We start from the raw sequence: 27,964 nt of genomic DNA, 5'->3' as shown, positions 1-27,964 counted from the left end.
TCTTTGCCTTTACTTAGTCTTTTCTTTCGCGCACTACTATGAGTGACATTTATGACAAGGCATACCTCTCTGCGTAGCTACAGAGAGGATCAAAGGTGAAAAAACCTAAGCAACCCAGAGAAGGGCTCGAAATCTGTCCCTTCAGTTGTGTAAGAAGGCGATCCACACGATCACGAGCCCGCTCCCGTCGAGCCTCTTCGACGACACTAGCCTAGGCCTTCTTCCCACTAGACATGACTTGGCCTAACCTTTGGCTCTTCTACCACTTTGCCCCTCGCCAAAAACATAAGGGCCTTCAAGCCCACAAAGACTTGCCCTTCTTCTATTATATTAGCCTGGTCCCTTCGAGAAGAGAGGATATGTAGGTAGCTTCCTTTTCTCTTGTTGTTGGAACTCTTCATGCCTTTACCAATCACCAAGAACTCATTCTAATCGTGAGATTCTATTACCTGAGATCTGGGGGGTAAGAATGAAATGCTTAAACAGGATGCTTTGCTTCATCTGATCGATCAATTCATCTCTGTAAGGGGGCAAGTGCGTTGTGGGAAACTATAGAAGAAAGAAGAAAGGAGAAAGCTTGACCTCGAGTCGCTCTATTCGGTTAGCGATAGCTTTCAATCAGGATAGCTGAATTGAGATTTCGTAAGAGAAGGCCTTATCCCTACTAGGTGAATGAAAGGCTTTAAATAAATCGTGAGATAGGGGTATAGGATGGCTTCTTTCCGTATGAAAATTGTCTTTTTGACACTGAAGAGTAGGGACTATGGACGGGTCTTGACTAGTTAGAGAAGAGAAAGAGGAGTTTGGGCACAGCCCCGGGGAAGAATCAAATAAGGTTCTTCAAGACCAGTCGAGAATCCCCAAGTGTCTAAAGAAAGATGCGTGAAATCTCAGTTTTCAGACTCAGTTGAACCGGGGCCTTACTATTGAAATGAACTGGAATTTCCGATAGATGTGACCCCTATCCAGAGAAGGGAAATAGGGAAACCCCCTAGAGCATGGGTTCCGGGGAAAGAAAGAGTGAAGAGAGATTACCTTAGAGCCGTAAGTCAAGAAGGGGTCTCCCACTCTTAGAGAACCGATTCCAACCCTCTTGGAAAAGACTACCTCGGTCCTTGACCTGCTTCGTTGCATCGGTCGAATAAAGATTTTCTAGGGCAGGTTTCTGGGAACAAGTCATAGGTCACCCGTGAAAGCTCTTGTTTCAGCTCCAGCGTACACAATATTCATTTCCTTTTAGGGTAAGATACCCTGGCTTTCAGTTGCAGTACTGGTCATTGGCGACCTTGGGACGCATTTCAAGTGTACTGGGCACCCCCTCTTTGCTTATAGACTCAGCACAGAAAAAGCAAGGCTCTCCTTTGAGATCAGGATGTTATACCGCTTTTCCCTGGGAAGGCATATACTACTTAAAGTAGTCCGCTTTGTGAAAGTCCCATAAAAGCTCACTTCGCGGCAATGACATCCATCCAACGAGATATGCTTCGGGTAACATTCCCTGATCTGAAATTTCGTTAGTGAGCTGCTTCGGTCTATCCCTTCACTTAACCGAAAGCGTACACTCAACTTTGATTATCCAATGGGTAGGTTTATTGCGCACTCACGCCAAGTGCTACCGCCTCATCCTGTTCCTGAACGGTGAGGCATCCCAAGCCCCTGTAACATTTGGCTTTTTGCGTCCTTCTTCCCTGGAAGAGCAACTGAACCTTCGCTACGTTCCAGCTAGTCTAACTACCTCAGTGAACCAGAGAAAGCATCTCTATTCAAAGCAATCCAACCAAGCCAAGCAGCTATAGATCTTGAGCGTCTTGCAAGGGCATCTGCTTGTCTATTTTTTTTCTTGGGACATGCTCTATGGTCACATCACCAAGCCACCCAATAAGCCTTTTTGTTTGCGTAATTATAGTATGGAATCAATTCAGGTCAGGCTTTTTAACTGAATAATTACCAAGGAGTTGATTGATCACCAATTTCAAATCTCCATAAGAGTTGCAACTCTTTCAAATCCACAGCCATCTCAAGTCAAGTATGAGGGCTTGGGTACTCTGCGAGATTATTGGAACAAGGTTTCGACAAGGTGAAGGAGTGCGGCAGCACTTCTCCTTCAGAAGTAAGAAAGAGGACTCCAGCTCCATCTTGATGAGCAGCACCATCAAAGTACATCTTCCATGGTGGAAGAATTTCGACCACAAGCACATCTTCATCAAGTCGTCAAACAATTCCCATTCAGGGTCAAAGAACTAGGAAATTCTTTTCTTTCTTCTTTTGCTTTTTTGGTTTTCTTATTAAAAATGAGGAGGAGCCATTTTTTTTCTCTTTTTGCTTCGTCTCTTTCTTCTCTAGGGGACTTTGGCACAGCTTTCTTAGTTACCACTCCAATCCTATCGACTTTTAGCTGTGACTAGAGCCTCTTTATCTTGTTGCGTCTACTGCTTACTTTAATTTGGAAGTTTCTCCAACTTCAGGCATTGAATAAGTCATTGTTCTCGTACATTCTCCCCTACATGCGGGTTTCCAGACAGAAAGATTCCCCTTAGTCATACGGGGTGAGTTTTCCCTAAGGAATGAAAGGCTGATCGCTTGAGTCTATAGGCTACCTCTCCTATCCGCTTCTCTACAAGGTCTACTTTCTTCTTCCTTCAGACCGGGCCAAGCCTTTAGTTAAAGTGGGTTTGGGCTAGGTCGTAGCGCTCCTGCCGCGTCTTGGCAAAGTAGGCTGATGGGCAAGCCTCCTCCTGCCGCAATGGTGTGGGGCGTCAGAGGCTGTTGCCCCGTGGCCAACTCGAAGGGGCTGAAGTTTGACGCAGAGCTTTTTGGTTGTTAATTTATAGCAGCACTGAGCAACATCCAACAGCTCCAGTCCTTCTGGTTGGTTTGCACTTAAGTGCCTTAAGTAGCCCTCGAGGAGTCCGTTTATTCTCTCCGTCTGAGCTTTCAAAGATATACCGACCGCAGGTATCTTACTTACCATCAGATACCTACTGTCGTCTTCTTACATTACCTACCATAAAATATCGGGTTTTCATCATCAGAAACAACCCGATTTCCGAGACCTCTTGCATTGCATTACCATAACGAAAAAAAAAGAGAAATGGCTCTTGTGACTCGGAATGAGCCTTTCCTTTAATGGTTGGGGGAAGAAAGGAATAGCGATGGATTCCTATGAAGCATTCAGGAACAAGAAGATTCAATCGGACGACGAATTCTTACGTGGTCCAAGGAAATCAAAGGTCCGCTTCCACGATTTCATCTATATCGAATCTGAATATCAGAATAGCTTATATAGTCATGATTCAATTCAGGTCCACTGACTTTTGATTGATTTCTCTTCGGATCTGATTGGAACATTGGAGAAGTAGGAAGACTTTGGCGGGCGATTCATAATGGGTATCTAGAATATCTATGTCCTAGGACATAAAATATGAATAATGAAGAAAAATAGATATATAAATAAGAATTTGTAGGCGGTACACCTAATTCAAATTCTTTTCCTGGGATTGTAGTTCAATCGGTCAGAGCACCGCCCTGTCAAGGCGGAAGCTGCGGGTTCGAGCCCCGTCAGTCCCGACCTAGGATCCGATTCATCGATCAATTCATCTCTCCATTTTCTGTTAAAAGGGGGAATATATATAGGGTTTAGCCATCCCTATTTTTTATCAATTTTTGTAGTCTCGCTCTAAGTTAGAAATGAGAGTCGCTTGGCCATAGCGTGGAATTTGGATAAATGGATTGTGGGTCTTATGCTATGAAGGGCTCAGCATGCCGGTCAGACATTATCACATCCGGATACTGACAACTTATAGAACTAGATTAGATGGAGCTTTCTCTGGTCTCAGTTTAGCTGAAGCCTCTATGTAGGCAAGCCGAACGAACTTCAGACCTTCCACTCCTTTCTACTACTCCACTCGCTCCCATAAAATGAAAAAGTTTAGAATCGGGTTCAGCTCAGCAAGTCTAAGCCTTCTTTCCTTCAGTTGTAGTCGTAGAGCGAGGAAATAGGAACGCAGGCCTATCGCCATTTCGCTATCGCTTAAGGTACCTTTGCTTATTCTCTTAGCTTAGTCTATTAGAGCAAGAATTAGTCGCATATCAACTCAACTGTTTATAGAATGGAATAAACTCGCATATCCGATGTAAGACTTTGATTACACGAAGATTCTAGAAAGACACCGGGGGAACACCTATTATTTCATAACCTGCATTGGTGCGGTAGAGCGGCACCTGATATGCTCGATCCATAGAGAAAGAGGGAGTACCAAGTTGTATTCAGGAGTATCACCTATCCATCAATCAGTCATCCCATTTCCTTCCTGTGTGACACCGTGTGCTTTGGTCTAATAGCTTCACCTCCTTCGTTCCATAATAAAAAAACAGAGCCTTGTTGGCAAACTACAATCACTTTGGATGGTCTGCCTCTCATCCGCTGGCTTTTCTCGCTTCAATCCCAGTGGCCTGGTGTAGGCGTCCTGGCTCTTCCTTTCGCTTTGGCTCTATTCTCCTTCCTTGGGAATTTCTTTTCTTTCTTTTTACGGGTCGTAGCGGTTCTTCCATGTAAACTTAGTTGCAAAGCATCCTAGAATTGGATTTTTCCAGTACTCTCATACTAGGCTAGGCTTTTGCTTCTACTGGGATTTTGAGATCAATTGCTATTTAATAGGGTGGACATGAAGGCCTTGTTCTCTTTTCGACGGTAACTCGATAAAAAAGAAGCTAAGAGAGATGTGGCAAAGAAGGAATTGATAGAGGTGCGCCGAGAAGTTCCATACCCTCTTGATAGAGTAAATTACCTGGCTTGTACTTACTTAAGTAAAGATTGGCTTGGTGTTCATTCTACCCACGGAGCGGTACAACTAGCAGCCCCCTTACTAGGAAGGAAAAAGGCTAGCGCGCAACGGCTGATGAAAAGCCAGCCACTTTTTAGTAGTAGGTTTTGGCTTGCCCCTTTCTTAGTAAGATAGGTGCTTAACGCCCTATACAAGGTGCTTGCTGCTAGCCCGGCCCCTATCTTTAATCTTAAGTAAAGTGAAGTAAAAGCAATGAAAGCCCAACCTCTTTGTTTGAAGCTTTGCCAGGCATATTCATATGTTGAAGCTTTGTTTCCCCTAATTCTGAAACACAACAATCAATAGACTTTTTTCTATACTCTAGGAAAAAGCTTCTCTTTGATAGCGGTCATAGGGGAGTTCAGAAAGATCTGATCGTAGATAGAGACTAAAACCTGTGCGGGGGTAGGGGCGGATGTAGCCAAGTGGATCAAGGCAGTGGATTGTGAATCCACCACGCGCGGGTTCAATCCCCGTCGTTCGCCCATCAATAAAAGGGGATGATACGATGAGAACTTAGTGTGTAATCTGTCATACCGGGCTGAAAGTCAAGTGCCGGCATCAACTTAGCGTGAGCTAGGTTGGTGTCTCTAGGTTCACACGAGGGCACTGTATCCTTCGCAAGAGGGAGCATCCTCGGCAGTTGAGTCTTACGCGTTAGGCTCTAACTCTACACGAGGACAGCTGGCACCTAGAGAGAAAGACATCAGCTAGACATTCAAAATGCATTCTGACATGGCGAGGGAGTCTGGACTAGTTTTTCGTCTGAAGAAAGATTGATATGGTTTGAAGCAATCTCCTCGGGCATGGTTTGGTAGATTCAGTGAGGTGATTATTGATTTTAGTCTTCGTAGATGTGGAGTTGACCACTCTGTTTTCTATCGCCATTCTACAGCTGGTCAAAGATTTTTTTGTATGTGGATGACATTGTAATCTCAGGTTACTCGTTAGAGTAGGGGTCGCGAGAGAGCGTTCTCCCATTTCCACACCTTATCTTGCTTTAGCTTTGCCTTAGAGAATGAATTCCCTGGAGCCCCTCGGCCAGGGAACTTCCAAAAAGTATAAAAGAACTTTAGGGCCACTTAGCGTGGCTTAGCTTTTTTTACGTATTTGTTCTTGCCTGTAGTAACTGATCTGTTTATGTTAGCGCTGCGCGACCGTATCAGCGAAAACTAACGGCGGAGGGAGGAGGGCATGGGAGGGGGACATCCAAAGGATTCCGGTTTTTCACAAAACTGGAAGAGGTTCGATTCCTCTTGGATGTAAGGTACGGTAAGTCACTCTAAGCTATGCGTGTAAGGCCTTTTTCATTCTATTATATAGGCCTTTCCATGAATGGCTAGCTCCGAAATGAAGGTACGCAGTTACTTGAGTGAAGCGAAAGGCCATATTGAGGAAATAGCTCCGTGACTCATACAATAGTGTATGAGGTTCAGAGTCCTTAGCTTGACTAGAGATTTCTCTCCAGTCTCAGCGAAAGACTCATGCTCATCACCCTAATCTAATGGGTGTGGGGAAATGGCCATTCATATCAAGTACCGGCAGATTGACAACGATCTGCTTAACCGGTACTTGTAGCTGGTGTTGGATTTAAGTCTCTTTCTCGCTCTGGTGCATACCCGAAATCTAAAGATAGAGAGATTGTGGGCTATGTATAAATCAGTGGCATTCTAGTCAGTCTGGATGGGATCCATTCCAAAAGGTATCACCCAGCTAGGCGAATCACAGTATGTTTGGCCTGGCTGTATAAGTGTAGCCCGAGAGGGCGGCTAGCACCTCAGGAGCCCTTTGTTACGAAATCCTCTAGAAAGAGATCTCCGTCCGGGGCCAACCAGTATGACGATGAGTTTCCAATCCGAAATGCTACTATAATACGAGCTAATGAGAAAGCGTCTGGAGTGACTTGTACTTTTCTTTTCGTATAGATTATAGACTAGTTAGACATTTCACATAGTTCAACGAATCGTTACACTCATTTGAAACCGAATTCCTTCCTTACTGCAGTAGCCGTAGTAGTAGCAGTAGGAATAGTCGCCAAATAGACGGAATTAGTCTTAGTGCCGTAGTTGGATTACCTTCCTCACCTTCCCTTTGTCCTTTCACTTCTGACAGCCCCCACTCCTTCCCTTTGTCCCTTAACTGCTGACAGCAAGCATTCCTGGAGCAAGTAATCTGCCAAAGAATAGAAAAGAGAGGTTGATCGCTGTCTTTATGAGTTCGTGATGAGACGGAGATCTCAATCAAGGGCTCTGAAAGCAACTCTTGAACCCCAGGAGAGGGAACTCAATAGGTAGAGGCTATAGAACCGCCCCAGGTTCGGAAAGAATAGTAGGTACCGGAGTAGTAGATACCTGAATGATTCTTGAGCTGCGCTGGGAGAAGTGAAAAAAAAGGCAAATCTTTGAGAAGGAAGAGCGCTATCCTAGTCAAGAAGAGAAGTTCTCGAGATATCTATGGTGAACCGATGTTGCTTAGGGCAGGTGACCATCTTATGATTGAAGATAAGCACCGAAAGCAATTCCGCCAAAAGGGGAAGTGAGGCGTTCTGAACCTATTCTAGTAGAGGAACCGACCCCCGGAAAACCTGACCAAAAGATAGCTACATTCCCGTCACGTTAGTGACTTCGGACTATGTGGCTGATCCGCTGAGAAAAGACGGGAAGGCAAACAGAAAGTACCACTTTTCTTAAGTTAAGATGAATCTATTGAAGAGTCAAGGTTTCCAATGAGCACGGATGAGGCGAAGCATCGATCCCTAACAAGCGAGGTAAGCGCCCGGATACAAAGGAATCTTAGTCTATGTCTTGGTCACCCAGAAAAGTATTCAGAGATAGTGGAATTGAGGGACCTCTACTTTACGTACATCTGTAGTCTTAAGAGAAAGTCATACACTCACCGTTGGAGGATTTAGTGGAGGATCTAGGGCGTTAGCCCGAAGCCCATAGAGAGAGAGAGTCAAAAGCCCATAGCACTGCAGGAAGACCAAGGTCTCGATCGACAGATCTAGTGGTCAGTCACCGTCCTTGATTCTACGGCCAATGCTGCTAAATTAAAATAGCAATTAAACCATGTTCCTGGGGAAGCCCTAGCCTTGAAACAGGGGGCTTTACTAATATAGAATATAGAAATAGAAATCAGATAAAGATGCCTAGTCTGCGCTGTTAGAATCCATTGGAGAAAGGCTTGCTCACTTCTTCATCTGTGAGATGATCGTATTATAATAATATATATAAATGGGATTGGACCTTGCTTCGATCCCCTCTTTAAGAGACTCCAGAAAGTCTATGACCCATAGATGGAATAGCCGAGAAGAAAGTCTTTTCCTTTACGCCATAGCATAGGAACTTTTATAGAATTCTAAAATGCAAATTTTCCTTTACGTCGTAAAGAGAAGCGTGTGCCTTCCACCTATCCTTGCACGTATAGCAGGGCTTTAATAAAGAACGCATCGGGCAGCGAGCGGAAAAAGAAAGTCGATTGAATCTTGGTAATTGAGTGAAGAAGCTCTCAGCGAAGAACAACCCCTAAATCTCGGAAGTATTGAATCGGGATCCGATCTCTTTTGGTACACTCGAGTCATAAGGTGTGTACAGACAGACAGGCTTCCGGCTAGGCACCATTTGATCCAAAGCTCCTCATAGGATGGGTATAGGCTAGTGGAAAGGAATGACCTCACGTCAAGTGAACGGCATCAAGGAATCTCAGTTTTCAACCTTTGTGGCATCGGTTACAGCTGGCAAAGCTAACCTCTATCCATAACAAAGAAAGAAGAAGATCGATCTAATTGGAAATTTCCCATCACCTTGTTGACTTGGCTGGTTCCTGTTTGTCAAAGTGGCTTCGTCCGCCCTTCCCCAGAAAACTACGATGAAAGCTGGAGTAGATAGATCGACCAGGCAAACTTCCCCTTCCTTTCTTCCTTGTACACTAAGGAGAATGAGCTGCGCTTTCTTTTCCTTGTTAAGGGCTTTTTGTCTTGATCGGAAAATACGGGGTCTTGGTCCATGTCGGAGAAAAAGGTGCTTTCGTCCATGCGAATATAGACTGGATGCTTGCTTTGTATGGTAAGCGAAGGAAATAAAGCTAGACCAGATATATAGCCAGAATAGAATAGGAACTCGCTGACTTTATAATAAACCTTGTCTCTGGAGGCTGCAATCGGGGTTTACCTTTTCGGTATCTCCCCACATTGATATAGATTTGAAGCCGATATACCTAACTTTTCCCCATGCATCCATTGACTATGACTAAGAGAATCCAGCAGCCATAGAGATCTATTTTGAAATAAGGTCCCTGGTCGCTGCCAACCCAGCCGAAACATTCCATTTTCAGTAATCTCATCAAGCTCAAGCAAGGTAATCTATCTAGTCTTTCTCATTCCTTTCGCCATTCCACCCAGCAAGGAGGAATTCTCAAGGTGGAAGGGCCAATCTATGAGTCTGTTACAGCCATGGATCTCCTTTCAATCCTAAGGTAGGCCTATGAAGTTGGAGAATCTTCTCCATTCTATAGGTATTCCCCTGCTGTTGGACTTTTAGTTCCGCAGGCCAGTTACTGTTTTCGTTGCCTTTTCTGTCAATCCGCAAGTAGAAAGGATAAAGGATCAAGGGTCTCAACCACTTTGCTTTGAAAGCTAGCCAGATTGGGACCAAGCAAGAACACTTTTCAACTATGTATGTTGACGGATAACTCTCGGAGTATCTCAAAAGTAAAGAAGGTCAACCTCACCCACGGCAATCAATCCTTTCTGGACCCCTCTTATTTAGTGCTAAATGCTTCGGAAATAGAAATATATAGGATATACGAGCGGGACTTAATCTTTCTATAGGAAGGAGCCAGCCGAACTTACTTCAACTCCACTCTCATCTAAGCCCGCAGACACTCTTTCGAGAATTCATTCAACCCTCTAGTTATCGATTAAGTTGAGCCAGCCGTTTGAGGGGCCTTAGTGCGCTAGGTGGTAGTGTTCAGCTGTGAGTGTCAACCAGTCGGAAGGAGAAGCAGGGGAGGAAGCCATTTCAAGGGACTTTGTATAGTTGATTATGAAAGTATAGATCGGGACTACTCAAAGCTACGGGCCTTATAAGAGGGCCTAGTGCGCTTGCTCCTCTTAAACAGCTGCAAGCCCAGCAAGTGACGTAGCTACACACTAGAAAGAATATTAGCAGCAGAAGATAGACTACTAACGCAATTACTCATTACAAAATAAGAGACAAGTGGTTTTACAGCGATCCTTCTTTGACTCTGTCTCGCTGTAAATAGTTAGTCATTTCCTACCCATATTCGACTTACAGTTAAAAGCAACCTCTAGAAGTTGCACCTGATAGCCATCCGTTTCGTTCGGGCTTCTCTTTACAGTCTTTACAGGAAGTACACTATCCAGCATTTTCCTTCAGGCCTCAACAACCGATCTTCCGACAGCAGGAAAAAACAATTGATCTTGCGACATCCTTTCTAATCCAAACGCCGCTTTCTCCGTCCGGTAATAGAATTTCCTTAACCGATCCGGAGATCTTTCGATCTTTTAGGTATATTTGTTTTTTAGGGGGAGATCCCAGGGAAGTGGGACTCACTAGAAGGAAGACTACTTTGGTTTGGCCAGAATAGTGTTTAGAGATTCCGTATTTAGTGCATTCTTAAAAAATTGTAAAAATGGGAAATGAAAGATGAACGATCGCGCGAATGAGTGTACAAGAACGCTTTTTCCTTCAACACAGAGGTCACAGAACTTTATTTAGCTGAAGTATAAGAATCCGAAATCATAACCTTTCGCTTTAGAGAAGACAGTTCGAGCAGAATCATAAGAAGAAAGTAAGGTTTGCCTTAGTCCCTTGTTGTCGGAATAACCCCAGTTCTAGAATCCACCGTGGCACTTTCGGAAGAGTTCGGAAGAGAATGGCTTGTTAGCACGAAGGTTTTCAGGACTTGAATCGGAAGCATGGAATGCAGGCTCTTCGGGAGAAACCGAACCTGATTGCCCAGGAGTTAATGAAAAGACGGTCTTAGGTGCAAAAGGGAGAATCCGCAGCACATGAATATGAGTAAAAGGAACTAACTTATTGACCAAGGTCTTAGAGAAGGGGCTGCTAGAGGCAGTTATGCCAAAAAGACGGGTTTTCCATGACCACGAGCAGACTAGGTTGTGAGGGAAGGAAGGCACTCTTTTTGCAATTATGCCGCGTCTGTTGCAAGAATAGGCTCTTAGCCTGATCTACATGGAAGTCAGTACCCTCACTACCTCGGGTGAAGGTTAAGGTGAGGAGAAAGCTTTCTGCAGCCGATCAAAAGCGGCTGAGGAAGGTGTCAGCTTTTCACTGCATCGAGGATGAGCTCAACGCCTGGTTTCGGTTGGCGCATACTTCGGTGTCGGGGATTAGTGACTGGGTTTGTTTATCCTGGTCCACCGACTTCAGTGTCTCCGGAAACAGTGTTCTATCTTTTTGGACGCAATGTGAGGACGGCACGTCCCCCTTGGTCTAGTATAGGGGTCTTTGGTTCTGAACGCCCGGAGGCTAGAGTTCCTAGTTTCTTGGGTCAAGGAATCCGAAAACGATGACCAAAGTGGAGGATGTTGCCTATGGTCGGTTGGCTCAGGTCATTGAGGGAGGGGGAAAACGGCGGATCTTCGCAATTGGAAACTATCTTTCACAGAGGCTCCTTCATCCTTTTTGGGTGATGGATGTCTTGAGGACAATCCCTATGGATGGGACTTTCAATCAAGATAAACCTCTGTTGAGGCTAGTGCCAGCTTTCCAATGCTTTTCATATGATTGAAAATCAGCTACCGACAGGTGGCCGGTTTTGGTCATGGGAGAGCTTGTTAAGCAGCTCTTTGGCGACCAGGTGTGGAGACTTGTGATCAGGTCCCTATCCCTAGGGCTAACGAGTTTTGAGACTTGTTGGTACCCAGGTAAACCTCGGTCCTTGTCCTTTAACATCGGCCTGGGGATGTATTCGTCGTGTACCCTCAAAGCCATCTCCCATCACTTGATTGTGTGGTGGGCAGCAGAGCAGGACGGGTCGTAGATTCGACCGGTATGCTCTTCTTGATGATGACATTGTCATTGCTGATGAGAGAGTAGCCAAACGTGGAGGTGCTAGATGAATTGCAGGTCAAGATTTCTTATAAAAAATCTGTAATCTCTAGTACCGGGGTAGCTGAGTTTGCCAAGAGGTTTCGAGTGAAAGGTCTGTCAAAGGACCTTTCTCCAGTATCGGTTAAAAACCTACTGAACTGGTTTCATCCTTACGGCTTGATGGGAATTGCGGACAAGTAGAAATTGACCACTTGTCGTGTGGGTGGAGTGGGTTGGTCAACTGCTACCTCCTGGGGAAGGGGGCTTTCCCCCTGTCGGACCAGCCAATCGTTTAAGTGATTAATGTCCCAGGTTGAGTCACTTTCTTGTGGACCCACTGAAGAAAGTGAGTTTCCTCTTGATGGAGAGGACCCAGCGTAAGGGTTGTCCTGCGGCGGCTGCCCCTGGTGTGTTCCCGATTTACCTTCGCCATTAGGCATTCTAGAATTCCCAATGGCTGACGCACCTTCGTCAGTACCAACAAACCAAGAGAAGGAGGAATGCTACCTTTTGGTACTAGTCCTTGCCCTTTGGGGCTCATCCAACTACAACTCTATTGTGCCATACCGAGCGAAGAACATATCAAGCAGGAATGAATAGTTTCACGAGAAGTGTAAACATCACTAGAAAAGGTTCACTATTATTTCCGGCTTATGCCGGGCTGTTATAGTTATAGCTGTAGGAAGGAGTTCTTTGTTCAGATCGATTCTATGGGCACTTTCTAACCAGATAAATGAGAGTTTCGGGCCCCTGCCCTGCCCCATCAATGATTTCAGCTCATTTTTGAATGATGTGGGTTTGATTGACAATGGCTTTTGGGCAATTCTTTTACTTGGACTAATGGGCGCACCTGGAAGAGGTTGGATCGGATTCTTTTTAATCCTGCCTGGAATTCTCTTTGTACCGCTTCTTCTATTCGCCACCTTTGTCGAGCTGGTTCTGATCACTCCCCCCTCCTTTCCTTCTTGAGGGAAATTTCTCTTCTCATCAGGGATTTCAATCTTTGAAGTTTCAGGAAATGTGGTTGCGCCACAAGAACTTTGACCAGGTAGTTCGTGATGCCTGGAATATCCCCTCTCACGGCTCGGCCATTGCGAATTTAGCATATAAACTTAGAGCTCTAAAGCAACGTTTACGACACTGGAATACTCACATCGAGAGAGATTCACGAAGGGCTTTGTGGGAGCCATCAAGGAGCCAGAACCAACGCGTTGCGAGTCCTACGAGATGGCTTTTATTGGCCTACTTTGCGAGCAGAAGCTGAAGATTTAGTGCGTAAGTTTGAAAAGTGCCAGTACCACGGTCGTATGACTCAAAGACCTCCGACAACCTTGACGAGTATAGTGAGCCATGGCCGTTCGATATATGGGGGATGGACAACGAATTTCTTCCGTTCGTCAAACTGTAGAAAACGATTTATTTATTGCAACGAAAGGACAAGAGTTTGAATTAATTAGGCAAATAGAACGGGAAATGACAAATAAAACAGAAAAATATCCCGTGACCAATTCCACGTTTAATGAGATCAAGGACTATCAAAGTAAAGTCCTTGATGGAAAGAGAGGGAGTAAGAGACCCCCCGGGTAGAGTGAAGTTGTTAGGTTGAATTACGATAGATATGGCTTACTTTTTAGGAGGTTGACTTGGGCTGCTATCTGTTCCCGGAAGCAGAAGCAAAAGTAGTTCGAGCCAAAGGCGACAATGAGGCCCCTAGTCCAAAAGTCTCATAGCATAGGAAAAAGCACTTGGGCTGGGGGGAAAGAAGAGCGGGTATGTGGGCTTCTTTCACTTGACTTTTTTCTTTGCCTTTAAAAGTTTCATAATATGATCTTTTCCTCAATTCAAGACATCATACCAAGGTCAGGGAAAGACTTTCTAAGCAATTCAATGAATAAGCTAAAGAGAAGTTACAGAAGTACGGAAGTGACAGAGAAGTCAACCTTCTTTTGAACTATCTGCTCTATCTAATACTGAACTAGATGCCGCAAAAGCCCCAACTCTATCTGTACTCCTTTAAGGGCGCACAAGCCTAAGTATAAAATCGGACTGAGGATGAGAGGAACATTTGTCAATCTGAGGTCAACTCCTTTCGTTTTGAAACTCATTATCCTCATATAGTGCGGAGTAAGGGGGCACCAGTCCTCACTTGCTAATGGCTACCTCTGTAACTTGCCAACTAATCCTTGAGGGAGTCTAAAACTCAATCATTTCTAAACACTGAGGTTCTAAAAAAACAGAAAAGAAAGGATTTTACTTTCCCGTACGCATATCCTATAGATTCTGAGTACGGGAAATTGACTATTTCATGAAAATTCCTACTGGAGTAGTACCTTTTGCTATAGGTAATGCTATAACGTTTAGAGAGGGAGGCGCGAATCCGCCGGTATATCGAGTAGTGGAACAGTATGTGAGGCAGAAGGCGGAACCTATAGAAGTAAGGAAGATCGAAAATCGTAAACGTAAGTACCCTAAGCATATCACAGCGCTCAAACCGGGTCGTGGGGAGAGGCAGGTTATATGACTTAGTTATCTATCGCGGCAGGAAGATGGTATTTCGTCTAAGGGATTCCCTCATGCTTCTCCCTAGCGATCTCAATAGCTTAGTCTGTCCCCAGGCAAAGGGAAGTATACCGAAGTGCAAGAGTCGAATCAGATCCGTCTCCGGGATCAATTGTTGGATTACATGAAACAGGATATCCTGGGTGGTGTTATGCATAGATCTATTATTTATATTTTCTCTATATAAAGTTGAAAAAAAGGACCTTGTCTGTATCCGTCTCTCTTACTCGAACTAGCCACCCCTTGGGAACCGCCCCCCCCTTTTGCCTGCTTTGCTCGGGGAAAGCCTGCCATCTTCATCTCTGCCGAGGTTCGATGTAATTGACCTAAGAAGCCCTTTGAACGCGCTCTAGTCGGCTCCTCTGGGCGCCCATGTCAGATTTACGAAAGAGTTTCCAAACCATCGGCCTTTGGTACCTAGAGACTTTCAATCCCCAATTCCCCTCGTACCAAGGCAGAGTTTTCTATCGACTATTTTCCTAGTTTCAGACTCGAAAAAGAAAGATAAGTACACGGGATGAAAGAAAGGAAAAATGCCACAGAAAGAGGCTTGAGAATTTGCTTCAAAAGGCTCCGCGTCTACTACTCCTGAAGGCCACTGAAAGGCTATCCAATGGGGTGATAGCAGAGAGATCAGAAGCGACGGTAGTGCTAATGCTAGCAGTAGCAATAAAAGAAATAGCCAATAGCAGGGGAAGGGGATAGCACAAGTGAATCAGCTGTGGGGACTTCTGGAAGGCTACTAGCTTGGCACAGAAGATAAGAGATGACACTAGGAATAGCATTGAGTTAGCGTCTTGCCCCTAACGGCAGTGAATAAGAACTTGTTTTGTTGCGCAGAAGGGGAGCCGAAGGCTATACTTCCTCTATCGAGTCTGGGGAGTTAGGGTTGCTAGCTGCACTTTCTGTCTTCTCGTCTTCTTTCTCCCTGGCCATGGTTCCCCGCAGCCCCTCACCACTCCAGTCACTCGATCGTCAATAAAACTAGAATATGGATGCCCGAACCCACCTTTCGGCATCAACGAATAGAGGTACGAACAAGACCTTCGGTTCCTCGAACCAAGCTTATCACCCCAGGTATCCTCCACCAGCTGGATCCGGTCCAATGCAATCCATTTGTCTCTCGAGGACCATCTCAACCTCTATCAAGGTAAAAAAACCCTTTTGTTCTCTCCTTCCAGGGCGCTTTCCAATGCTGCATCCGAAGCAAAACCTCCTAAGCATTCTACTTGTCCCTCTTCAAAGGCGGATCTCTCCCAATCAAACGAACTCCTTCTCTATCTCTCGGATCCGATCCCAGCTCGCCCCGCCTGTCTTAACATCATTGTTCTGCTGTATCAATCTTTTGATTACGAGCGCAGGCGAAGTCGAACAGAACCAAGCAAGCCCTGACACTGGTGCAGCAGGCAATGCGTCGTCCTCTTGTCCATCTCTGTCAAGCAGAAGCTAAGCAGCCGGTCCCACCCATCTCATAGTTTTGATCGAAACGCTGGCTAACCATCCAACTCAATGCAATCTATTCCCTCTGGTTCTCAAATGTCATCCACCGGCGGAAGCATCTGAACCTAGTATTCCATCTCCTCCATCGGAGCGTTTTTAATAAGGTGCCCCCTCCCGCTGCATTGGAGCGAGTTTACGAGCTGATAAGGGGCTCTTCCTTCTGCCCTCATCCCTTTTCATTTCCTTTTATCTTTCCTGTGCTTTGTGTACTGCTAAAATGCTAGGATTTGAATTCGCCCTTTCCTGAAAGAGAGTTTTCTTTATCCTAGACCAAATGGCAAAAAGTCTTTTACTTTGAGCAAATAAGAGGTCCCATGTACTGCCTTTGACTTCCCTCTTTGATTCAGCTATATTCCTATGTACTTCCTTTTGTATAGACTTGTACTGGTAGAATAAGTAAGCATTTGAGATCCTCGGAGGCGCCTTCAACCTGGCGGTTCCCTTCGTCACCCTTAGCATAGAAAAGAAGATCCTCATCAGTCCTGCTTGCTCCATCTAGGACAGCTCCTATCCTGAGATACTCCTCAGTCGAGCAGCATTCCTTATAATCTTATCATTATAGAGATGGGGGATAGGAAGTAGGAAGCTTTCTCAAGCACCTTCCATAGCTTCTTCCAATGAGAGTGAGGCCTATGTGGAAGAAAGAAGTCAAGCTGCACGCAATCCACAACCAAGAAAAGCCACTCAAGGGCAGAGGGATCTTGCTCGTCAACGTCCGTTGCCGATCCGGTCATCAATCTCGGAGTCATCAACATCTGCTTTTCTTCGGGACAAGAATGGTTATATCCTGGCAGTGAGCTTCTCGTACCTGTCGTCCAATCCATTAGCGTCCAGCCATTACGAAGAGAGCCTTGGGGCATCCGCTTAAACCCTAGGCTTGGAGCCTTACAACTTTATCAGCTCAAGCAATTTTTACCTTATACTGAAGCACATTCACTCATAGGACGACCATCATGTACTTGTACTCAAGTGACGATGAACACTGAACCTAACAGCCGAGGAGACGATCTCCGGTACCCATGAAGAGTAGATTACAAATTCTGTCACCGCTCCGTGGGCTTTTATGATTACACTACTCACGAATCTATCTATCCAACCAATTTCTTACTGAACTTGACTTGTCTCCGATTGCCATGCTGCGCTTTTCGCTCCTTATCCCGTACAGAACGAAGTGAATCTTATTTCAACATTCATTGCTATGGGCCCTCTTATTGCATGGGGTGGATCCTACTAATGCAATGTTTTCTCCGTGTAGGAAGGCATTTTTCACATCTAGCTGGTATAGGGACCACTTCTTTGATGCAGCAATAGCCAGTAAAGTCCTAATCTTCACAAACTGAAGTTAAGGTTTCCTCCAAATCTATCCAATATTTATTCTTGAGCAAAGCCTGGAACAGGACGATAGGAATAATAGCCTACCTCAGGCATGTTGTCTGGAACTGGATCATGGCTTGAGTCTGGAGAGGGAGAAGCGTTGGTTTACTGATCTCTTTCAGGTCCTGGCTGAGCTTCAACAAGATCTGGTGTTAGACGAAGTTTCTTTCTGGTATACACTATGGTTGATAGTGTATGAGTCACAGGCTTCTCTGGCTGATATATAATTCACAGTGATACTCTCCGGGGGCAAACAAAACTAGACTAATCAGTGTAGGAGAAGTTGAAGTGGAAGCAGTGGAGGCAGAAGGTCGCAAATCGCCACTCACCCGGATTGTTCTTCTTGGATTGGGTTCAATGGATCGAATCTGATCCACCATTTAGTTGGAATGGATCCTAAACCCATACCCATAACGTTGGAGGGGGATAGCTACTACTATATTTTATTTTATATGAAACTTCAATCTGTTTTCAAGGTAGACCTTTTGCCCGGAGTAGCCATTCTCCCTTTTATTGAGGCTTTTGACCAGATAGCTTCGGGAATGAACCGGAAAATGTTTCCAAATGAATGGATTTCCGCTACTTTATCTGTCGAATCAGGGAATCCTGAAGCTTGACCGGCTTGACAGGTGCCTCTTTATTTCTATTTCTTTTCCCGTCAAGAGATCTTCTTTTATTAGTACTTTTTTCCAAGATGGAGAATGTTGCCCGACTCTTCTTCTTTCTTTACCCGCTTTTCCTCGAAGACTGCAGAGCGTAACTGGCTTTTCTCTTGTCTCCTGAGCCCGAACTTAGCGACTTGACTGTGTGAAGCATACAGCTAGCCTTACTTCTGAGCCAGGATCAAACTCTTCTTTTGTTTGAGTATGATTGTTCCAAACAAACAGTGGTAGAACCTGGTACCAGGATTCCCTGGTCATACCAGAATGACCTGGTGAACCGGGCGTACTACTTGACTTGCCAAGCAGCTCTTTCTTCTCTTATGAGATTTCTAGAAAGAGGGAAGGATCACTCCTAAATGCGGCCTTTCTCTTATATACGATACCATTCGCCATGGATGATACGCTTCAAAGAGACAAGAACCTATTCTTGTTCCAATCGTTTGAGGAAAGCTCTTTGCTTAACACATGCAAGTCGGACGAAGTGTAGGCGGAAAAGCCGTTGCGTGTAGGATTGGAACTTTCTTACTAGCCGTCCTAACACTTGTTGAAGGGAGCCCACTTGCCTAAGCTCTCCATAGCTTTATGTCTATCCTGCCGCCCTATCTCTAGCTTTCTTATTTGCTTGCTCTAGAGCTCGCAGGTTTCAAAATGATAACTTCCTTCCCCGTTGTTTGGGTTTAATTTCAAGAGCTTGCCTTAGTATGAATCCCATCTACGGCTGAGTCAATAGCACCCTCCAACTTTAGTGATTCAATTGCAAACAGAAAGACAACTGCAGTTGCTGGACTAGCACTTCAATTAGCTGTGACAGTATCCGTTGGTGCGAGTGAGCGTTCCCGCAGCATCGAGAATGGTAAAGTGTTCAATTAACCGGTGTAAGCCTATCCACTCTTACTGTGAGGGTTTCCGGTGTGCTAGAATCAGCAGCTATAGAATCCGCCTTACCTTCTTGACTGGTGTTACCGGTATGGGAGTACGAGTAGTTGGTGGTGAAGGCAATGATAATTGTCGTGGGGGCTATTACTTTACTTCATGTCTACCCGGTTCCAGTTCTTTTTGGTGAATGCGTAGACGCAGTTGGTGAAATAGAAGCTCTTTAAATAGCCTTTGGCTTACGTAAGATTATAACAGCTATTCTTTGTTTGAAAGAGCTTTCGCACTTCAAATCGGATAGCGAAAGCGAGTTCCTCTTCCAATATACTACCGCTACCTTAACCTAATAATCTTACTAATTTTGATATATGGGGTCTCCCATCGGTCAAAATGGGGAGTAAGGAGTTTAGAGTCCATCATAGCAACCCTATGATGAGGAGGACAGCCTTCTCTCCCCAGACCCTTGCTGCAACTGGTAGCATCTCCCCTCTTCATGAATCGCTGCAGGATTTGAGACCGCCACGAGTTGTTCATAGGTACCAACTGGCTCATCCATCAATTCAAAACAAAAGAAGGATCTTGCTCAGCAAAGCCCCTCCCAGGTGCTGCAACTGCATCAACATCTTGTAGGGTATGTCATTTCAGAATTCCTTCCTCCATTATAGTTAGGATATCTTCTTTTGGACCTAAGCCCTATCTCAGAGATATGTAGAAAGATTGATGATATCATTTCAATGATAAAAGCAACAGTCAAAGTCAAGCCGGTCCCTATGGATTCTACGTCTAGTATAAAGCATCATATTGTCGAAGCGAATAGGGCGGCACAGCACAAGATGTCCTTGATGCGGTGGAGGAAATCTCTTCTAATAAACCCGTCTTTTCAGTACCTTCTGATAGAGATCCTGCTAAAATAGCTATATGGATTTCAGGTATTTTTCTGGCTGTTGCAATTACTACTATTAAAGTAGTGATTCAAAATAGTCAATAGTCTTAGTCAAGGGGTGACTCCATATGTTAATATTGATGGATATTTTAATAATATTGCTTGAAGACGTGACACCCATGGCGAGAGATCCACCTACGATTGAGACATTTTGTTCCTTACCTAATTTATGGTTTTAGCACCATTATGCATCTAATGATAGAACTCAAAACTTGATTCGGAATGGGGGCCCGCACGAAGGAAGCCAGGGGTGGCCCACTTAGGTGTCCATCCTGCTCGAGTGGTTTTCCGTCTATTAAGACTTACTGTAATTCACACTTTTCCAGAGGTAAAATGGTAGTTGCCACACGTGATTGATTGAAGATTGATTCAAAATATCACCTTGAGAATGTGGATAGACTGACTTTGAGGTAAAGCTCCAAGTTAGGGACCCTTACCACCGGCTGAGAGTGTCCCATAACGGGCTAGGCGTGTACAGAATATATATAATGCCGAATTTCAAGTCTATATTGATCTTTATCATTATAGCACTCTTGTGGCTGAGACTCTTGGATATATTTCTTCTTTCATTTTATGCTTCATCAAGCGAAACTTTGAAGATCATCTATGAGATGATCAAAGTTGTCCTTGTGTCTAGCTACTTTGTCTTTCTTGCTTTGATTGGGGCGTCTTCTTGGTTATTTATAATTGGTAGTCTTCTTCAATACGTAGTCAAATTATTTAGAAAATCGCATTACTCGAATCGACCGGTGATGTACCGACCTTTGACCAGGCGTCCTCCTTCAAAGCAGGAGAAAAAGGGTTCTTCCTCCATCAAAAGGCGATGAGACTGCTACTTAGCTCTAGGCTACGAGATTGATTCTATACGCTTAAAGGATTCCTTTATAGAACCCCTTAACTCAACCACAAAATCCATATTAGAGACTGGGGTGATGAGAAAGTGGCCTTACTTACTTTCGTTGCCAAGGTAATAACCTTGGTATAATAAGGGTAGGTACCACTTAACCAGCCGATCCCCTTTGCTATCACGTCTCCGAATCATAGCCCTATGATTAGGAGGGATAATCCGGAGAATACCGGTCCTAGTGAGAGAAAGAGGGAGAGAATTAGGAGAATTCGGTGAGGTGATGATTTCATTAGAGAAGCTTTCTCAATGAAGTTTTTAAAGGCTTTGGAATCAGTCCTTTAACGCTTTAGTCTTCCATTCCAGGTTTGCTTAGTCTTTCAATTTAGATGACTTCCCGTTTGTTCTATTACCATAGATGTCTCTATATCTTCTTATGTCTCGTATGACTCCCACATAGAAGGATAGTCAGGTTTTCAAAATTTCCCATTTATGGACCGAATGTGGGACTTACCGTCCATATCCATCAAATGATAGGCTCCGTTGGGCAGTCAAGTTTGGATCACAAAAGGGCCTTCCCAAGTTGGGGACCATTTTCCAAGCTTTTGATCCTTTCTTTTGTATCAAGAGGTAGATAGTTTTCCATACCCATTTTCCTTCCTCAAAAGATTTAGGCTTGACTTTCTTGTTGTAGGCTCTAGCTATTCTCATCTTATGAACCCTTATATGATCCAAGGCCAGTAGCCTCATTTCATCAAGACTATCCAATTCGGCAAACATAGCCTCATTGTAGTCTCCTGGAGTCAAGTTATTTTGATAGGCTACTCTGAGAAACTTAACTGTGATCTCCATTGGAAGTACGGCATCGTGGCCATAGGTTAAGGTTCGGAAGCCTCGCCCAAACCACCACTGTCTCAATAGAAGCTTCCTCAGGGTCGAAATTGGGTTGCCATTGCCTCACCGTAATGTACTGGTCAGCCACCATCCAAGGACCATCAAAGAGCACATGGTCATAATCTTCTTAACTTTCAAACTTAACCAAGAAAAACTCATTGCCCAGGTCAGTAACCATAAACGGTGATTTCAGTTTCCAAAGTTGGCTTAGACGTCTCACCATGAAGTTGTTTGTAACCCAGTCTCTTACCTTCTAATCCGATTTGACTAGTGGCCCTCTTATCAACTAAGTGCTCGATCGAGTTCTTACGCTACCTACTCTACGATAACATTCAGTGATCCCAGCCGACCAACCTCAGCTAAGAGGGATTCTCCTTCATAGCAAGATAAGATCTATCCTTATAATGCGATCCACTAGGGCTAGGGCGACCCGCAAAGACAGATTCAAAGTCTCTTTTTTGGCCTCTGTAAATCAAAACAAAAGTCTAGAGCCCCTACTATCGAAAGTACTCCATAGCTGATTGCTCCCTAATGGTTAAGCTATCCCCATGGAATCGAAATTCTGCCTGCAACGTTAAGACCCGTGGAGTGCCTAAACCCGCTTTAAAAGCGGGAAGACGAGGCGGAAAGTAGCGAAGCGTCCGATTGTGCACGAGCGGATCTCTCCGAGAAGGCTATTTGCTCAAATCAAATCCAGAAAGCTCCTTCCTTTAGAACCTAGCATAGAGGTTCCGAGTTCGGCGAGTCTACACTATCAACGAGTGATTTGGAACATTTCTATACGCTAATTGCGAGATCACCGATAAGGTCTATTTCCAGCTGACCAGTAAAAGGTCTTGTCCTTATGTCTTCTCCTTCCATGGGGAGCTAACTATCTTTCCTCGAGATTCCTTTCGTCTATATGAGCTCGATGGCAGCCAGTTTCTATGCAACCTTTGGGAGTTCCTTCCTGGTGTAGCTTTAGTTCTTAGTGCCATTCTTTCGGTCCCAGTAACCATTACAGGAAGTGTCCTGAGTGCTAATGATTCTTTTCTTTTTTCCCCTTCAGGGCATCCTTTGTTGTAAAACAACAAAGTTCAAAAAGCCTCGACTTCGACTTGAGAAAACTCATGCGCTTGTCAATTCATTCTTGGTGTAATACTCACTCGTTTTTCTCTATCCCCCAGAGCCAAGCTTCGACCTAAGGCTGTTCCCTCTCCCAATCGGAGATGCGGACCAATAGATCCGTTTTGAGACAGAAATTTCTTTGTTTGGAGGTTTCATCTCTTTTCATATGCTCCAGGAGCTGAACGATCTGCCGCCGCTTTTGCGGAGAAGCCGTTTCCAGCTTAAGGTCGTCATAAAGCTCTTGGAGGACATGCCCTGGGGTCCTTCTGCCCCTAATTGTGTAGAAGACCTTTCGAATTAGGTCTTGTAACTCAATAGGATCGGGCGCACCCTCTCCTTCAGCAGGAATTGGTTGGTCCACTTCCCCCTGTGGTTGTTGACCATCGCCAGGGGCCGAGGAAGTTTCCCCCCGATTTAACCACTTTTCTATCCAGGAGCCACTCCACTCGGATGAGGTTGAGGGTTCGGGAGCATCCACTCGGCGCCTTACCGAAGAAGGCCCGACGTCCTCTCGGGGATCAGAGCTTCTTTTTCTCGAAGCGGATTCGGCTTCCCCATGTTCCTGACCCTGACCTTCAGAATCAGACGACAGGTGGAGGTACTTTTTCCAACTCCCTGAGTCATTATTTCCCCCCGAATCTGACCCCGGGGCCATCATCCGAGGATCTACTCCCATTTCGGATGCTGCCACGGTAATGAGGACCCTTACCCCTAAACCAATGAGAAAGGCCAGTCCCCCTCTTAGGCCCACCTTCCGCAAGGCAAAAGATACGGCAAAGGGGAGGGCTCGCCCATGTAGAGCAATGTCTAGCCCAGAATTAGCCGGGACTATTCCAGTGAGTCCTCCTATGGTGAATAAAAAGATGAACCCTACAGCAGGTTTAAGGAACGTAATCACTCATAGCTAAAAGGCCCGGTGGCCTCAAGTCATAGGAAAAACATGTTTCTTTCCCGCCTAGACGGTCGTGTAGGCCGGCTTTACCAATAGGTACGTAAGCCACTAACCTACAGGTTAGGTTACTATGTGAACCAAAGGCCTTTCTTCATTCTATAGGGCTCTAGATACCATTAATGACTTGTTCGAACATCCAAAGGAAAGAATCGTTATCTTCTATTAGCAGAGATCTAAGTATTGGACTGCGCTAATCTATAATATTTGACATCGAATTCCTTTTCGAGAGCTAAGAAAGCAGGCTATGAAGCCGAAGGCCAGTTCCCCATTATTGGGACTTTTGGGAACAAGCAAGGGATTGAGCTGCGCGAAAGCCTACTTTAGAGAAAGGCTAACGAACAAGCAACGGCTTCTAAAGTAGGGGGCGCACTTGCGCGAAAGCCTACTTTAGAGAAAGGCTAACGACGCGCATCCGTTTTCTTGCTTTTTCAGTTAAGTAAAGACTGACTACGAGCTAACTAATCGAATGGAACTGTCTTTAATGAAAAGAAAAGCGGAGGCCCTTGCTAGCATTGTGCTTTGGAATCCATTCTTTATCAATGGCCCACCCTTTCTTTGAACCTTGTCAATGATCGAACTTAAAGATATGAACTGAGTGCCATTTGATGAGTAACTGAGAACAAGGGGGAGGGATATGGAAAGGATGAAGTAATGAAAGACGAAGTCATTGCTAGTAGTAACGACTTGTCACGATCCATTGGTTCATATAAAATCCATGTCCTAGGTGTATCAAAAAACATTCTTTTCGCTAAGCGTATATAATAAAATAGAGTGAAAGGTCCACCCCGAAAGGGGGTACTAACTAACAGCTGAGTCCTCTCCGAACCGCAGGAGATAGTTGCCCATCATACGGCTCACCAACTTCACTTGCCTCTATGGGAGACTCGCTCCGGGCAGGTTCGGATCACTTACAATACACGGCTCTACGAAGGAAGGGGTTGGTGGGTTAGGAACGTTTTTCAATATGATTCTTTTTCCGTATTTGTTCGATGAGAAATGCAAGACGAGAACCCATCTCTTTTCGACTGGGAAATGCTACTCCGTTTTGTCCACTTTCTCCATCCCTCTCTATCAAAATGATCAAAAAGGAAGGCGAGCTTGCTTCTTATTCTCGTGTTCGATCTCTTCCATCTCTGCCCCGCTCGTTGTCACCTATGTTGAAGAAAGGTTTGGAACCCTGTAGAGAATGAGGAGGGGCCGAGGATCTTCCTCTATACAGTGCTTCTCGGGGCTCCACTCCCCCCCTGAATAAGTAAGGCCCCGTTAGCCTGCTTTTATAGCAAAGCGAGGGGATAGGGAAAAAGGACGGAAGCCCCCTTCACTCTGCCAGGGACTGGACAGGGGTTAGCTCTGTAAATGTGTAGAGCCGAGTGTAGTGTGGTGTAGTAGTAGGCACTTCTAGGCCCCTTCCCGGCTACTGGACCACTCCAGTGCTTTGGATACTACGGACCCTCTGCCATCCATTGCAGCAGAGCCTTTTCATGAGCGGGGGGGGGCTTAGCGCAGTTCTTTGAATCAAACGTTGAATGAAAAAAATTCTTTCTTATATAAATCTAAATCGGATAGGATAGATGGATGGATCTATCTTTCTATTAATATATATGACTAGAAAAAAAGTCTTTCTATAGTTAAGTAGCGCAGCAAGAAGCCCCCAATCAAGGATTTGGCCAGGAAAGACTGCACTGCTTGGGGCCCAGGAAGCGAAGGGAATGAGCTCGGCTGCTTATCCTCCACACTTATTTTTCTCCGTGCCTGTTTCGCATGCGCTTCGCGCGCCATTGGCGCTTTGCTCTCCTCTTATTCTTCATTGGACGGTTCGGATGGACTTCGCCGTTCTTTCCCAACTAAAATGGAAAAGGCTGTATCACATCGAGATGTCGATTCGTTTTCCGCCCCCAATGAGATGGGGCATTTGTAACCCCCTATTTTTACCTTTGTTTGGACCCTTCATCTTTCTGAATGGAGGCCCGGCTCGCGTCGTTCCAACAACCGGCGGGGAGCACCTCAGTATACGATCGCGCGCAGTAACTGGGAGTCCTTTTACACCTAAGGCCAACTTCAATTCACCAAACCAAGGTTCATCTCGTGTAGTGATTGTGGACTCGTACAAGGATATTGAGTAGACGGTTGATGTATCAGACTCTACCCTATCTTTCGTAGCATGCATTCCCATCGGTGTCGCAACTGATTCGGTAAGCTACGTGTCCGGTGCCAGGTCATCGAAAGGGACTTCGGTCCCCCAAACTTACTTACTTACTCGTGGCAACCTTCCGGCCGCCCAACAACCTATAACGCTAGTCACTACTCCCACTGGGGCTAGGAAGTAAGCCCCACAACCCAAAGCGGCGAAGAACAAATAGAATTTGCTATAAAAGCCGGCTAACGGGGGTATTCCTGCGTATGAGAACATAGTAATGGAGAAGGTAATAGCCGAAATAGGATTCGTTTTGGCTATAGCGCCCAAATCCGCTATATATTTGACACGGGTTTGCCGTAATGCTAAAACTATGGCGAATGCATCTATCGTCATTAATGCATAAATTAAGATACCAATTAGTAGTGATTGAATTCCTTCTATGGTTCCACATGAGAAACCAGTACGAATATAACCTACATGTCCAATTGAACTATGAGCTAGAGGTCTTTTGACTTTCGTTTGGGCCATGGCGGCCAGTGCTCCTAAAATCATAGAAGCAATGCTGCAGAAACAGAAGATTTGTTGCAATGTAGCTCCATAGGAACCATAAATAGAAACACGTGAAATATTAGCAAAAATAGAAATTTTAGGCGCAATAGAAAGGAATGCTGTAACCGGGATGGGTGAACCCTCATAGATATCAGGTGCCCACATATATAGAGTCAAAAGGGAGGGATATGGAGTCCGAAGGGGAGGGGTTTTCTTCGGGGCTCGAGAGATGGGGCCCCAACAGTTTTGAATTCGCCGCAGGGGAATTCACACGAAAGGGAACGAAGATTTCTCGACGAAAAAAAGTGCTCTCTGAACCGAACGTGAAAGTGGTTTTCCATCAGACGGCTGTTCCCGTAACCCCACTCTCCACTTGGATTATATATCCAAAAAGGTCCGCTCTTGGCCATTCCACACGCTGCCTAGCAGAGGCGTGGTTATCTCAAGTGGATTCTTTCTTTTTTAGTAGATGCCGAACCTGCAGCCCCTTCTTAGCCCCATTGACTAAGAAGGGGGCGGACGCAGCAGCTACATGGACCCCTTCCTTTCTGTTGTTGCCAGCGCTTTCCCGGGCCGATATATCAAGGGCAGGCAAAGCCCGAAGGCTGCTATCCCAATGGGCCTGCGGGCGGAACGAGGAGAGGGCCCGCCTAGAAATGCAGGCATACCACCGCGGTCGAAAAAGCGTGTTCCCTTCAGATAACACGCACCGTAGGCCATCCTCGGCCTTCTTCGTTTTCGATGAAAAACAAAATGAATCTCGATCTCCGAAAGCGTTTTCCTTCCCCCGCCGCATCTCCCTTCGTCGAGCCTTTCCTTTAATGGTTGGGGGAAGCATTCCCTTATCTGAACTTGGCGGGCATTCTTTCCAGCCTTATTCAAATAGGGGGTGGGTTTGGTTGGTTTGAACATAGGATAGGCTCAAGATTGGAAGATCCTAGCTACGCCATACGTTCAATACAAAATCTGGAAAGCTGCAGGGATGACAAAAAGCCTGTGTTGCACTGAAAAAAAAAAGAAACCTAAGAGAGAGAAGACGCTCTTAGGTTTCTTCCTCCCGCGCCCGCCGCCGCCCGGCCCGCGTTAGAAGGGAAGATTAGCAAAGCGAGAAAAGACAGAGGGAGGGGGAGCAGCATCTTATTCTCTTCGCGAGAACTTCCCGATCGGAGAAGCATTCGGAACGGGCTCCGCGTTCATTTCGTTGGCAGAAACGATCCACAATCCATTCGGGGCTTCGGGGAACCCAAAGAAGTCTTTCGACTTGATTCATAGATTGAATCAATGATAGATAGAAAAAAGATATCTCGTTCAGCTATCTTTTTTTTTTCTCTACTCTAAAGAGGAATAGAATAGACACCCCTTAGATTTCTATGTATCCTAAATCCCCATTTTTTTTAGAGAGAGCAGATCAGATATAACGCTAAAAAAAAAATGGAGAGAGAAAAAGAGCAGATGGATCCTATCCCCTATATCGAACACTAAATCCTATCTATTGATAGATATATCTTCCTTCGTCAAATACCGGACTTTGCCTTTTTGTAGGAATTCCTCATACTCATATCCAAGGCAGCTTACCACAAGCACCCCACCCCATACGACTTGTTTTGTTGGGGTTCGCCTTTTTATTTAATCAAACAAAGTCAGTATAAGTAGTAGGGGCTTCATAGCGAC

The 27,964-nt window shown here is 45.1% G+C and overlaps 1 protein-coding gene, 1 non-coding gene and 1 pseudogene across 2 annotated transcripts in view; 2 read left to right on the top strand and 1 right to left on the bottom strand.

Annotated features, from left to right (window-relative positions):
- Positions 1–3,493: 3,493 nt before the first annotated feature.
- TRNAD-GUC (transfer RNA aspartic acid (anticodon GUC)) lies at positions 3,494–3,567 on the top strand. The gene has a single exon. It is a non-coding gene; the product is annotated as a tRNA-Asp (tRNA).
- Positions 3,568–11,375: 7,808 nt separating this feature from the next.
- LOC130960120 (uncharacterized mitochondrial protein AtMg01110-like) lies at positions 11,376–13,692 on the top strand (annotated as a pseudogene).
- The window catches only part of LOC130960111 (NADH-ubiquinone oxidoreductase chain 2-like), an 18,891-nt gene continuing 2,646 nt past the window's right edge, over positions 11,720–27,964 (bottom strand). Inside the window, exon 1 of the mRNA XM_057885431.1 lies at positions 11,720–27,964. This exon is cut by the window's right edge and continues 2,646 nt beyond it. Within this exon, the coding sequence (XP_057741414.1) occupies positions 25,853–26,458 (606 nt within the window). The 5' untranslated portion in view covers positions 26,459–27,964 and the 3' untranslated portion in view covers positions 11,720–25,852.

The sequence above is a fragment of the Arachis stenosperma genome, unplaced genomic scaffold (assembly GCF_014773155.1).
Source record: "Arachis stenosperma cultivar V10309 unplaced genomic scaffold, arast.V10309.gnm1.PFL2 arast.V10309.gnm1.Scaffold_100071, whole genome shotgun sequence".
In the NCBI taxonomy this organism is placed as follows: domain Eukaryota; kingdom Viridiplantae; phylum Streptophyta; class Magnoliopsida; order Fabales; family Fabaceae; genus Arachis; species Arachis stenosperma.
This window is presented reverse-complemented; position numbering and strand designations above follow the sequence as displayed.